The sequence below is a fragment of the Berghia stephanieae genome, chromosome 11 (assembly GCF_034508935.2).
Source record: "Berghia stephanieae isolate SIO BIC M18660-M18661 chromosome 11, UCSD_Bste_1.3, whole genome shotgun sequence".
NCBI classification, from domain to species: domain Eukaryota; kingdom Metazoa; phylum Mollusca; class Gastropoda; order Nudibranchia; family Aeolidiidae; genus Berghia; species Berghia stephanieae.
Window position 1 is genome coordinate 2,720,182 of NC_088370.1, and position 15,350 is coordinate 2,735,531.

At 36.7% G+C, this 15,350-nt stretch overlaps 1 protein-coding gene across 2 annotated transcripts in view; it reads right to left on the reverse strand.

Annotated features, from left to right (window-relative positions):
• Positions 1–15,350, reverse strand: part of LOC144956266 (uncharacterized) — a 42,085-nt gene that overhangs the window by 26,651 nt on the left and 84 nt on the right. The window contains exons 1-9 of one of the 2 annotated variants that reach the window (XM_078886728.1): positions 14,706–14,805; positions 11,973–12,093; positions 10,306–10,414; positions 7,722–7,871; positions 7,057–7,331; positions 5,419–5,529; positions 4,235–4,333; positions 2,919–3,104; positions 565–734 (exon numbers count right to left, since the gene is read on the reverse strand). In XM_078886728.1, coding sequence (XP_078742854.1) covers positions 565–734; positions 2,919–3,104; positions 4,235–4,333; positions 5,419–5,529; positions 7,057–7,331; positions 7,722–7,871; positions 10,306–10,414; positions 11,973–12,044 — 1,172 coding nt within the window. In that variant the 5' untranslated portion in view covers positions 12,045–12,093; positions 14,706–14,805. Of the gene's footprint in view, positions 1–564; positions 735–2,918; positions 3,105–4,234; positions 4,334–5,418; positions 5,530–7,056; positions 7,332–7,721; positions 7,872–10,305; positions 10,415–11,972; positions 12,094–14,705; positions 14,806–15,350 lie in introns of those variants that run through there. The other variant, XM_078886727.1, reaches the window with a different exon arrangement.

Consider the following 15,350-nt stretch of genomic DNA (forward strand, 5'->3'; position numbering starts at 1 on the left):
ATAATAGCGGCATGGATTGCATCATCGTGTGTCATGTGTCATCAGTTGGTTTTCCCGCTATTATATACGATGGTATACGACCATTTCAGTATTCGTCGATGAGTGAAGGGGAGAATCCTACAATTACAACAGACCTCTCCATTTTCGTCTGGTGTACTCGAGTGTGTTATCATCACCATTAATGTCATTAGTTGTTCACGCTGACTGAGCAATAATATGATTGGGGTGTTAGTTTTTTCCTCTTTGGTTCTATTAGAGAAACGTCTACATATACGATTACGCATGTATACGGGTACTCGACAACACGATAGCACATGTTATCGGTAACTACAGAGTACTCGGATTCGTCCAGGAGTACTGTTTCCCTCTCAGCCAGAACTCTGGCCAGGGCCAGGACAAAACCAAGTAATCTCATTCCAAGACAAAGACAGAAAGCATGTTGGAAAACAGATATACGGGGATAGAAGACACAGTATGTACCCCCCCCCCCTGCCCACTATGGGAGGTCAGGAACCCCACCCAGCAAAACTGTCTAACACAGAGTCTAAAATATTATATTTGTACCTGCCCTCGATGATTTCAAACTTGCTTCCACAGATAGGAAAGCATCCCCATCCAACCACGTGATCTGTATTGACAACCGAACCTCTAAGCAAGAAGAGCTCGAATACCAAAACCATGCCAGGACGCACCGATGGTTTGGGTGGGAGGACTGTAAACATGCTCTGGTTTATCTGGAGACAAATGAAGAAACATAAACAAATCTATTTATGTATTTATTATTCAAATATTTTATTATATTTTCAACTGATACTGGAGACTTAAAACGCACTTCAATGTATTATAAATTTTTCTATTTACTTATTTATTTATTTATTTATTTATTTATTTTTTATTTATTTATTTATTTATTTATTTATTTTTTATTTATTTATTTATTTATTTATTTTTTATTTATTTATTTATTTATTTATTTATTTATTTATTTATTTATTTATTTATTTATTTATTTATTTATTTATTTATTCATTCATTCGTTTATTTATTTATGCATTTTTTCACCATTTATTTAATCATTTAATTTGTCTATTCACTCACTTATTTATTTGTAAATTATAATCAATTTATAAATTATAATAATTTGATAATAAATAATTCATTTATTTTTATTAATTTGTCCACTTATTTATATATAAATGTAGCAATTATGTGTATACGTATGGTCCACATTCCTGTATGCCTGTGAAACATGGATCATAACGAAGGAGATAGAAAGACAAATTGATGCCTTTGAGATGAGGATGAACTGCAGAATTCTGAGAGTACCATGGACCAGAAAGAAATCAAACATTATGGTTCTTATTGATGCAGGCCAAAGGTCCAGAAAATTGTTGGCAGAACTTAAAATGAGAAAACTGAACCATTATGGACACGTTCAGAGACAAAACACCATTCAACAATCAGTGCTAGAGAGAAAAGCAGCTGGCAGAAAGGAACGGGGCAAACCGAGGAAGTCCTGGATAGGGAATATGGAGGCAACAACTGGCAAAAAGATAATCGACTGCTCGGTAATGGCCCTTGAGCGTGAAGAATGGCGTTCCATGACATTCAACCTCTGTAGGGAGATGGAACTCTGGTAAGGTAAGGTAATAGAAATTATCCACGAGGTGCAATAATACTCAGAGTACTTGACAAAATTTTTTTATCCTTATGAACAATACATGAAACAAACAGATACACCAATGCAAACTCGACAAACAATATTGCAATATCATTCATTATGTCTTTTGCCTCACATGACACAAAAACCATTTTAGCCGTTTATAACTATTTGCATGACTGACTGCATGGATTGCATACATGCATGTTCTTCCTTCAGAGCCATTAGGCTCGTGGAGCCAGATTTTATCCCTGTTTCTACAGCATGAAACGGACAAAAGCAAATACATGCTACCTTTTGGATAGGATGCTGGTCTGTTGCAAAGTACTTTCCACCATATCTAACAGACCCAGCTAACCAATCACTTCTGGGTGGACAACGAGGTCTGAAAAGAATAACCACTTCACCTGGGATCAATCTCGGTGTCTTTGCGTGTGAACCAACTGAGTTATCCGGACCCCAGTGCATGTATGTGTGCGTGTGTTTATTATGTGTAAGAGTTGGTGTGTGCGTGTGCTTATTATGTGTAAGAGTTGGTGTGTGCATGTGTTTATTATGTGTAAGAGTTGGTGTGTGCGTGTGTTTATTATGTGTAAGAGTTGGTGTGTGCATGTGTTTATTATGTGTAAGAGTTGGTGTGTGTGTGTGTTTATTATGTGTAAGAGTTGGTGTTTGTGTGTGTTTATTATGTGTAAGAGTTGGTGTGTGCGTGTGTTCATTATGTGTAAGAGTTGGTGTGTGCGTGTGTTTATTATGTGTAAGATTTGGTGTCTGTGTGTGTTTATTATGTGTAAGATTTGGTGTGTGCATGTGTTTATTATGTGTAAGAGTTGGTGTGTGCATGTGTTTATTATGTGTAAGATTTGGTGTGTGCGTGTGTTTATTATGTGTAAGATTTGGTGTGTGCGTGTGTTTATTATGTGTAAGTGTTGGTGTGTGCATGTGTTTATTATGTGTAAGAGTTGGTGTGTGCGTGTGTTTATTATGTGTAAGAGTTGGTGTGTTAATGAATGCTTATTTGAGGATTATGGCCCTATAACATAATCTAAAATTAATGAAATGAATAAATATGAAACAATCAATGAGTTTTTTGGGGGGTTTATTTTTTTGTTTGTTATTTTCTCAGGGGAGAGTCGGGGGGGGGGGGGGGGGGTTATTGACTAATATATGTAATAGAAACATTGTTAAAATCATCAGGCACACAGATGAATATGTCAGTATATTTTCCACGACTCTAAAACACACAACAATGACAAACCCTCATTTCAACATTGTGGAAATTTCCCTCGTGGAACATCGGCAAGGTTGCACTGCCCCACTGTTGACCTTTCAACTTTGACCATCTCATGGGATGACCTCCAATGCGACTGTACAGGGAAACCATCAGGACGTATCGCCCAGCAGGACACTTGTCTTTGATGCCACGAAGACTTTTCAACTTGATCTGGTCAAGACATTTGGAAAAAGGAAGAAAACAAATGACATTCAGCTATGTGGTCTCGTGGTATGACACTCGTCTTTGGATAGGAAGGTACTGGGTTCGAGTCCTGCCCTGGGAAGCGCATAGTAAAGTCCTTGGAAAAAGACTGCACTCACATTGTCTCACTGTACTTTGGTTTAAAAGGGTACATGTCTGTAAACAGCACCGTCTCTGTCTGAAAAAAAATAGTAATTTTACCCAACAGACGTTACATGTTAAGTGTTGCTCTCGGCCAGGGACCCCTTGTAAAGCGTTATGAGCACATTTAGTGGATATTGCGCTATACAAAAACTCAAAGTCTATTTGTTGTTGTTTTTTTAACACTCAGAACCTTCATACTGCCATAATCCGAAAAAAAAAAAAATTTAAAAAACATGAAATTCAAAATTTGGCCAGAAAACTCGTCCTTCAAATATTTATTAACTAAAATAACCCTCATTTTGGTTAAAGCTCTCAAACCTGGGACTTGCAAAGGAAATACTCTCAAACCAACACAATTATATTTTCCACTACAACAATGTTAAATCAGACCCATAATTGAATTCGCCTATCAGACCTGCTATCATGGGCACGTCGATTCAGGCACATCGTGACAGTGACAGACAAGTAAAAGAAGAATTATTTTTTAATTATTATTAGTCTTTATCCAAGAACAAAAATTAAAATTAAACTTGATCCAATTTGGCCAAAAAAAAAAAAAAAGAAAAAAAAGAAAAGGAAAAAAAAGAGAAGCATGTAGATTTGACATGACTGGTTGGCTTGATTTTATGGCATATTTATCTGTCAACAATAAGATTCATAAGTCCCATGTCACGTCCGTCCAGCAACCATTTGCTTGGTTCTAAACAAAGAAAATGGGTATTCTTTATTCTCCATGCTGGCTATAACTTTTTCACATGTCATGTGATCAGAATGTATAAAAGTCAAAACATGACCAGATTTATCATGTTTTTCTCCTCTGGACACGCTTTTATGTTCGTTGGAGAAGTATTTCATAAGGGCGTCCGCCATTGTTCTGATAGTTTAGAACCAGTTACTAAGTTACTATGCGTGATTACAAGAGAAGTGACGTCACGACCGTTGAAGCCTATTACCTGCACTGGTTGAGGTGTCATGTCCCAGTCAACCTTCCACCTTCGACCTTTGCTCCCTGCATATTGACCCTCACAGTGCATGAGGTCACCATAGAAGGTCTAGGGGGAAAAAAAAAACAATCAAGCGAGAGTTACAAATAAATTATTTCTATAACTATAGCATTTTCACCAGCATCTTATTCCTTTAGAGAAGTCAGAAGCTGTTTGATTTTACAGCAACCTGACACGTGTCAAAGTCAAAGTTTTTACCAAGAGAGCAGCAACAATCTAGAACCACAACGTGGGCTCTCATTGAGCCTTGTCACATCGCTATTCCTGTGGGGTTCAGTGGTTACGAGGTCCATTGCCTCATCCTGTCATAAAGGTAAAGCAATGTTAAGCATGGTCAGTTGCTGGATGGGTGACAGCAATCGTGGTAAATTCTATTCCCGACGTTATGTCATTGAGTAAGGCTCTTTACACACATCATCCAACTCAACTCAGGTTTGAATGAGTACCAGGCTAAAGGTAGTCACAGATTTTGCCAGACAGACAACTTGTACTGTATGAAATGGAAATACAATTCCATGTGGCCTGCTTTGGAAATATGTGGAACATTGTGAGACGCATGAACTGGAACATTGTGAGACGCATGAACATGGTAAATCCATGGAAATGTGCTATATCAATGCTCATTATTTAAAAAAAAAATTTTTACTTACTGCCCTCTTGGTGAAAACAATTCCATCTGCAGCTATAATCAGATAGACAAGCCTTTAAAATGGTACAGCCCTTATGGCCAATCATAGAGCCAGAGTTTATGCTGCTTTACTCAGGGTTACATTGTCAGCAACAATTGCTTGCTATCCTTTGGATAGGATGCAACAATGTTATAAACGCATATATTTTGTCTTTTGTTTGTTCATATGTATTTTTTTTGAAGACGTGACTTAAAACAAACAATATGTGGTAATATCAGTGCTTTGTTTTTTTTTATAATAACAATGATGATGCTGATGATGATGATGATGATGATGATGACGATGATGATGGCAATGATGATGATGATGATGATGATGATGATGATGATGATGATGATGATGATGATGATGATAACGATAATGATGATAATGATGACGAAGACAATGATAATGGAAACAAAGACGATTATAACAATGATGTTCATGACAACAATGGCCTCTCACCTGCACCTCTCCTTTTCTGCTCTCCAGCACACTAATCAACTGGGACTCAGACCTGATGAATCCACGATGGAGTCTATCCATCAGAAGCTTCTCACGCTGTCTCAGCAGTTCCTGTGTGACATAATCAAAAGCATTGAACCAACAGCAAGAATTGCTTTTTACCCTATGGACAAGATGCTAGTGCTAGTTTATTTTAAGCAAAATTGAGAAGTTTTCAGGCTGTCTCAGCAGTTCCTGTATGTAATGGTAACACGTCTGACCGGTAATCAGAAGGTTCGATCCCCAGTCAAGGTCGACTGATTTTTTGGGATGTTTTTTATTCCTTGTATTTTTCTTTCTTGCTTTGTCTGGCACCTTTCATACGCACTTGTTCAGTTCTTTATCTTACACCAGTACCTGCTCCTTAATTTCTAGTTCCTGTATGACATAATCAAAAGCATAAAACCAATAGCAATACATGCTTGTTACCCTTTGGATAAGATTCTATCTAGTCTATTTTGGGCAAAATCGCTCATCAGAATATTGATATTTGATTGACAAGCTTTAATAAAATAACCATATTATTTTTGGCATAATTGGCAAATGGGCAAACCAAGTAAATCCTGGATAGGAAATATGGAGGCAACAACTGGCAAAACGATAATCGACTGCTCGGTAATGGCCTTGAGCTTGAAGAATGGCGTTCCATGACATTCAACCTCTGTAGGGAGACGGAACTCCGGCAAGTAAGTTAAGTAATTGGCAAATGACTGGAGCTTCGATTTATTTATTTTTTGTTCACTCACTCAGTCTTCACACGAACATTAAAACTGGTTATACCTCACATATAATGCAAACGAATGGGAGAATAGTTCTTACCCCATTCACCCCATACACCGGAGCATACTCAATGTCTCAATCGTTTCTATGTTATATGTTTGTGTTGAGAATATTGGCTATCAAGCTTAACTGCTGGTCAAAATTATTCGCGATGGTGGTGTACGAACGAATCGGCGGTCTCAAGAAGTGGGTGAGGGAGGGATCTAGTAATGACTTTGAGTTTGAAACGAATATTTTTGTGTTCGTGGATAGCTCACACGGTAGAGCCACGCTCTCACCTGCCAGGCGGAGTTGTCGTACCAATAAGGTCGCAGGTTCAAACCCCACCACCGCCGTGAAAAAAATTGTTATTCTCTATTGTCTTCTGGCACTTTTCTATTCACTTCATATCTTGGAGAATAGTTCTTAGTACTATTAACCAGGAAAAACAACGGTGAAAACTTTTATTCACTTAGGACGGTGACTAAGGCCAAAAACAGCCCACAGACCATACTGCCGTTCTCTAGAAAAACCCATAATTGAAAATTTGGCCAGAAAACTCGTCCTTCAAATATCGATCGATTTAAATGACCCTCATCCTGGCAAAAACTCTCAAACCTGGGACTTCGTGTGTTAAGTATTTTGTTCTTTCATTCTTTCTTTTTTTTTGGGGGGGGGGGAGTGTTTTATTTATTTTTGTTCAATATCTTTTATAGCTTACATATCACTATTTTTTTTTTTTTTATAATCAATAACTTTTTGTTTTGATTTTCTTTTGTTTTTGTTGTTGTTATGTTTTATCAGAACAAGTAAGAGAAAAGACAACTTTTTACAACGTACTTCTCGCCTTTCCAGAATCGCTCTTTTCTCTTTGACGAATGCTGCCATTCTCTTCTTAGCCTCTTCCTCTCTCTTCAGGATGCTCTCTTCCAGCGTCCTCTTCCTCACAGCTTCCTGTTCCAAGTAGAGAACATGCTCGTTCCTCAGTCTCTTCTCCTCCTCCTGGACATCCTCTAGGGAAATACTGCCCAGCATCAGAACTTCGTCCCTCACGCCAGTCTCAAAATCCAGCATGTAGGACTTAAGTTCTTCTTCCTCTATCTGTAGACGTAGTTCTATGGATTTGAAAATAGAGAGAAAGAGAAAAAGATGACGATGATAATGGTGATGATGATGATGATAATGATGATGATGATGATGATGATTATTATGATGATGATGATGATGATGATGATGATGATGATGATGGTTGTGTTGGTGGTGGTGGTGGTAATGACGATCATGACGACAATGATGATGGTGATGATGACGAGGACAATGCTAATGATGATGATGATGATGATGATGATGATGATGATGATGATGATGATGACTTACCCTATGACACAGTTCTATGAAGGTTTTCAAAATATAAGACTATGAGCTATTCAAGGTTACGTAATATCTAAATGAATGAAAATCATAGGGATACACATTATATGTATTGATTGTTTTGTGAATCTTACCATCAATTTTCTCATACACCGCTGCCTTGTCTTGATCAGGAAAGAATAACTCTGCCTCTCTTTTGATGACTTCAATATCAGAGTTCTCTTGCCTGAGAGAGTCCAGAAGGTTAAAGAGGTCAGGCATATCCTCCTGACCTTCAGGAAGGTCTGTCAAAAGAATAAATGAATAAATAAATAAATAAATAAATAAATAAATTAATTAATTAATTAATTAATTAATACTAAAGGTATCAAATTGATATTTTATTCTCGTCAGAGACAAACTGTTAGGAGATTAGAACAAGTCGCTAAGTGATGAAAGAAAAAATTTGGTGTGAACTGTCGGGTTTGACAAAAATTTTAAAAGATTTTATAAATCCTAACATACCATTGGTGAAAAGCAACGTGTACATATTTCCAGGTCTAATCTGACATCTGCATTTTTTGCCAAATTGGGACCTAAAATTTGCCAAAATTTGCCCAAAAAATCCCCAAAATTTGCCAAAAAGACCAAAATTTGCCGAGGAGAACTAAGCGTTTCAGTAAAAATTAACACGCAATACAGAAAAATATATATATAAAAGACAATTTATTACATTTAAGGAGGCTACATTTATTAATTTACACAATGTAAAGTGAATAGCATTGTTACAAAGATTTTCAAGGATCATTATCCGTAGAGAGTAGCTTCCCTTGGTTTGGGCCCAGGTAAAGCTGCAACATTTCGCACTTTTTTTTCGTTATTTTGTTTTCGCTTCTATTTTCTTTCCCCAAAATTTGCCACGCGATTTGCCAATTTTCCCAAAATTTGCCACGATTTGCCAATTTTGGGAAATTTGCCAAAATTTGCGGATCACCCTGATATTTCAAATTTGCGGCCGCAAAAAATGCAGATGACAGTCTAATTACCCACATTGTTAGGCTCATTGTCGTAATGGAAATACTCTTGAACCAATGCAAAATATCGTCCATTACGACAATCAATCCATAATTGCATTCCGTTACCAGACCTGTAAGTATGTGCCCGTATGTGACAGGCTAATTGGGGCAAATTCTTTTTTTAAAAAGATATTGTTCATATAGCACAATATCCACTATATGTGCTCAAAGCACTTTAAGTGTCACTGACAATTACAAGTATTAAATTTGATTAAAAGCATTGACCGACAACTTTCTGATTGCTGAACTCTAGTAAAAAAAAAAAAATTGAGCTTTATATAGCGCAATATCCACTAAATGTGCTCAAAGCGATTTACAAGGGGTCCCTGGTCAACAGCAACGTTTAACATGTAGGACGGGGCATGTTGCCTGTTAGGCGATATTACAATTTTTCGGACAAAGACAACGCTGTTAAAGACCAGGTACTCATTTTACACCTGAGTAGGGTGAGAGAATGTGAGTAAAGAGCCTTTTCCAAGGACTCAACTATGCGCCGAGCGCGAGGCTCGAACCCAGGACCTTCTGATTCGAAAGAGAGTGTCATACCACTAGACCACATAGCCGCACAAAAAAAACATTATGTACTTACATTTTTTTTTTCCCATTTGTAGGTGATTGGAAAATATACTGAGAGTTTAAAACAAAAATATATGTAAAATTGGCAGCCTTACAAGCAATGATGAATAGACACTTAGATAACCACGCCTCTCGGACAGTCGTCATACTGTAAACACTGGCTGTGATTGGTTGACATAGCAAACTACACAGATAACCACGCCTCTCGGACAGTCGTCATAATGTAAACAATGGCAGTGATTGGTTGACATAGCAAACTACACAGATAACCACGCCTCTCGGACAGTCGTCATAATGTAAACAATGGCAGTGATTGGTTGACATAGCAAACTACACAGATAACCACGCCTCTTGGACAGTCGTCATTCTGTAAACACTGGCAGTGATTGGTTGACATAGCAAACTACACATGATTTACTATCTATGGTATGTGTCTAAGTAAAAATACCTACTGTTCTGCTGCCTGATCCATAAACCCACACAGAAAACTATGTGTAAATTCAAACGTTTATAATATGATAAAGAAAATCATGTGATAACTTGTCACCCTTCTGGCGGTTTAAAAACAATAACAATAATCAGAGAGAGGTCGATTTCATTCAAGTTATTGTTTCTAAAAAAACAACCGTGCTTGTCCGAGCACGTATGACGGTGTGTCACAAATTCCATGTTTTGATTGGTCAAAAATCTACTGGTTGATTGGATGGCAGTGTGTAGTTTGAATACACATGCACAGCTAGCACAAAACGTCACTATTGTATCAATCTGGGACTGTGTAAGATTGTAATTAAAGCTCAATTAATCAATAATAATGAAAGAGTGAAAATAGAGAGGCTATGTATGGGAACAAAACAGACAATGGACGTTTCGGGTACAAACCCTTCGTCAGCACAACAATACACAAATTAATGTGGAAACAAATAAAATAAAATGCAAAATAACTTGTATCATCTGCACTCAATTGAGTGTTTACGAAATGTTCAGCTTCTAGTTCACCTAAAAATAATTCTCTTTTGAGGTGGTGGGTCACAAATTCCAACATTTAAAAAAATGATTTATATTAATAATCAAGGACTATAACTCTTACTCATTTTTGCTGGCTCGGTATTCATCTCCTCTTCGGCATCTTTGGTAGCCTCATCAGCTACAGGCGAATCAGCAGTTTCCAGTTCTGCAGCGCCTTCCCCCTCTGGTATCTGGTAAATGAAATACATTATTGAAAAGTATGGATTTACTTTGCCACTGCAGCCTCATTCTACCATTTTGGAAAGCTCAAAGGATAGCATGTGTGAATGTTGCTGCTCGAACCTCAAAGGATAGCATGTGTGAATGCTGCTGCTCGAACCTCAAAGGATAGCGTGTGTGAATGTTGCTACTCGAAGCTCGAAGGATAGCGTGTGTGAATGTTGCTACTCGAAGCTCAAAGGATAGCATGTGTGAATGCTGCTGCTCGAACCTCAAAGGATAGCGTGTGTGAATGTTGCTGCTCGAACCTCAAAGGATAGCATGTGTGAATGCTGCTGCTCGAACCTCAAAGGATAGCATGTGTGAATGTTGCTGCTCGAACCTCAAAGGATAGCATGTGTGAATGCTGCTGCTCGAACCTCAAAGGATAGCGTGTGTGAATGTTGCTACTCGAAGCTCGAAGAAATAAATAACATTCTGAAATTGAATGTAAGCTTTCAATTAATATACGAAAACAGATAAAATGGACATTTTGGGTTTCCCCTTTATGAACAAAACAGGATGAATGAAACACTACAGACAAACTTAAGTTAAGTGTTGCTGTTGGTCAGGGGCCCCTTGTAAAGCGCTTGAGCACATTTAGTGGATATTGCGCTATATAAAAGCTCAATTTTTTTTTTTTAATTTTAAGATGCCCTGTCCTTATAAAAACCACAGAACAAGTACAAGGCCTGGCATACACCACGCCAGGTTCTCAATATTGTGACTAAGATAAGCAATTAAAAATTAAAAATTGAGCTTTTATATAGTGCAATATCCACTAAACATACTCAAAGCACTTTACAAGGGGTCCTTGACCAACAACAACACGTAACATGTAGAATGAGACATGACACCTGTTAGGCTATCTTACAATTATTTTCCGACATAGACAACGCTGTTAACGGCCTGGTACTCATTTTACACCTGAGTGCAGTGAGAGAATGTGAGTAAAGAGCCTTTTTCAAGGACTCAACTATGCGTCGAGCGAGGCTTGACTCCAGGACCATCTGATTCGAAAGCGAGTGTCATACCACAAGACCACATAGCCATGCATTGCCGCAATTGAAGCATGTGATCTTAGTCACATTTACGGCTCATGCCGCGACACAAATGACTACAACCTACTTCATGATTGATACACCCAAAATAAGAACTGTCCGCAAAACCAGCAGTTGTAGGAAGGAGGATAAAAGGGATTGGGAAAATCAAGAAGGGGGGAGGGGGGTGGGGTAGCAGGGGGAAATAATTACTGATAAGATAGGCGTCTGGTCTTTGTTGTGTTGTGTGTGTTTGCATGTGTGTGTGAAAGAGTCTGTTTCAGCCAACGTAATTTGTAATTTAAGTGCTTAGAGTCTGGTGTCTCGGAGTTATATGCTATATAATATATACGTTTTCAGAATTATTATTATTATTATTATTATTATTATTATTATTATTATTATTATTATTATTTATCATCATCATCATCATCATCATCATCATCATCATCATCATCATCATCATTGTTACCAAGAATCTATCTCTTACATTAATTTCAGCATATTCCGTCCCTCGCTCTGCATTTTCAGGACCTGGAGCCCCGTCCATGTCCTGATCCATGATTGGTTGATTTGCTGGGATTACTCAAAAGTTGAATCCAATTTTTGTGCTGAAAAAAAAAAAAGAAAAAAAATTCATTAAAAGAATAGATAAGCATTAATGGATTGCTCCAATGTTAGTCTTATTTCACAGCCTTGCTCAGAACCCTGCCCTTATTAAAAAACAGGGTTTGATCATTACGATTTTCACCACTAGAGCATTAAAAGGGATGCAACTTGATCTTTAGTAAATCCCAACTTACATCACAATCACAACACTCTTTAACAAAAAGCTATTGGATTGTTCAATATACTTTGCCTATTTCCAGATATTTCCAAATTTACCCACCCTATCGCTTTAAATTTGGTAGCCATGAAAAAAAATATCATTTATTTGACACTATTGAGGACAAATGACAGCTTTCTATTTCATATCATCTTTGAATAATCCATAAGACTGTAAAGCATGTTTTATCCACATGTCGGCAAAAATGAATGAAACTGTCCTGTCTAATCAGATAATGCAAAGAATGGTGATTGAATTCTTAATGCCTGCGGATGTTCATAATACACGACTGTCTGCAGTTTACGGCAATGTTACAATTCATCCAAACAATGTGAGAAAGTGGTTCGAAAGTATTGAAGACCAAACTATAGCAACCTTTCTCTTACTGATCATATTTGTAGGGGGAGATAGAAATCAGCAACAAAGGTGGAGTATCAATGTCACGTTGATGAATTGATCAAAGGAAATCAGCGCATTCCACGGCGAGAAATTTCACAAACAATTGGTATCTCTGTAGACGGTGTAAACCACATCATAAATTACTTGTCGAGATATTCCAAGGTCTGTGCTAGGTGGGTTCCATGAATACATACGGAAGAAATGAAACAAAGAAGAAAGAATATTTGAAAAGAGCTTTTGAGACAGTATCGTAGAGCAGTTGAAGATTTTCTTGATGGCAAATTGTGGCATGTTATGAAATCTGGCTACGTCACAATAAGGCAGAGACAACAACTCTAAGGAGTACAAATATGCGGGTTCACAATCCCCCAAGATCACATTGGAAAGATCTGCTAGAAAGGTTATGTTAACCGTTTTCTGAGATTTCAATGGCATAATTCACATAGAATTTTCACCAAAGGGTGTTGATATCAATTCAATTTGTTATATTACAACATTTTAAATATTTAATGCACATATGAAAAGAGTTCTGCCTTACTTACAAAGCATCCATTCTTCTTCAAAACAAAGCGCACACACACACACACACACACACACACACACACACACACACACAAGTGTAAAAACCCAAAGCACAGTTGATAATGTGTCAATGAAGTTTTGCCACAGCCGCCTTGCTCCTGATCACTTATTTTTATTTGCAAGACTTATAGAACAATTCAGAAGAAACCAATAATATGCCAGTGATAATGAAATCCCTTCACAATTGGCTTCTTAGCTCTTGGCGAATTCCTCAGATTTTTCAGTGACAGGAAGGGACACTAGGGGCCTACCTATAACTATATATAACAGTTGGCGACTGTGCATGGGAATGGGGATTTTTCTGTTTAAAGTAATAAATCACTATGGCTGACATCCTGAATTTTCAATTGGAATATAATAGCCTATTAATATGAGTGGGGACTGCCTCTCATTGTTCAGACATATCAAAAGAGGCAAAATATAAAAGTAATAGGTCTGCAATCAAAACAAGATAAATAATGGAAGAAATTATGATTATATATTTTTATTCAGTCTTCCTGGATAGTATTAAATGTGTCAATGTTAATTATTATTACTTCTTATATATTTTTTTAAATTTTAAAATGATATCGATATCACAAATGTTAATTCCAATTAATATGGGGTTTTTTTCTCAATTCTTGTTGATACTAAAAGTAAAAAGGCCATCACAAGTAGTTGTCGAAACTAAAAAGTCATTTAACCCTCCAGCCTTCATATTAGATATTGATCCTACTGATTTCATAATTTAACCACTTTTACTCAGAGAGAAGAACTAGGATGTGACTAGAAATTCGATTAAGCTTCTTAGTCCCAAAGTTGAAAGCAATAACTACTCTCTTGGTAAATGATCAGATTTCCGGAGTTAAATAACGATACATTTAGCATAAATTCAGTCCTGCCATCAAAGGGTTAAAAATTCAAAAAGTCACGCCTAATTTTAATTCATCAGAACAAATGAAGTTTAAAAAAGAATATTACATCAGTGATGTTCATTCTAGTTCTAGACTTGAATCAGTTTATAGTGATCATTTTATTTTTCACCTGATGAACAAAATAACAATCAGAAATAGAAGGACAATCAACACATGACGATTGCCTTTATTTATGATTCAACAAACAAAAGATTTTTCAAATAGTATTAACTCTTTCATGGTGATCAAAACGTATAATACTTAAAACTGCGCTCCAAACTTGTTCCAAATCAAACATTACAGCAGATGATAAATATTTAAACTTCGTATTTCCAACAGGCCTACACTGAAAGATACCTGAGAATTTCCTGTCATTATTTCATCACGGAACAATTTTAAATTATTTCTATATAATGATAAATTTAAAGAAAACAAAACAATATCCTCATTAATTTAGACTAGACACTACTTCATTCCATACATACATGAGAAATGCGTAATAATAATTAGTGTTTAGAAATACCCAATAGAATGTAAATAGTATCTTCTCTAACGAAATTATTCTATTCCGTACGAGAGCCACAGGTCCGTTATGATTAATTACAATATCTAGACGGTCTATCTATTTATAATTCTTTCAACTTACAATTCCTATACAGTACAGTACAATATAAAGGAATGGCAAAGTAAACACGGTGCTTTGGTCTTTGCATTTAACTCAGAGATCGATAGAAGCCAGAAAAATAAAGCTTAGATCACTGAACCATGACCTCAGCCCAATAGAGTCCGTGCGTCACGAACTAATCAACACATCGTTTTAGTTTTAGTTACCTCGCCGTGTAATTATTTAAAAATGAAACTGGGAAAAACAGAATTATTTGATCTAAAAAGACTGAGAAATCATTCTTAATTATTGAGAAGTAATGATTCCTTGTTTTCTTTGAAAATAATATCGGACCATTAATCAAGATGTCAACAACCTCGTTTTAGTTCCTGTTTCCGAGTTTACGGCACGGTCCTCGCCATCGTTGTTATTGTTAATTAATAGTATACCTCGGATATAACAAAGTATTCCACCACATAAATCTTATGTAAACGTTTTCACGTGTCATATGATATTTCACTGTGCTCCATTATGAATAAAAGCTATCAGTCGCTGAATATTTTC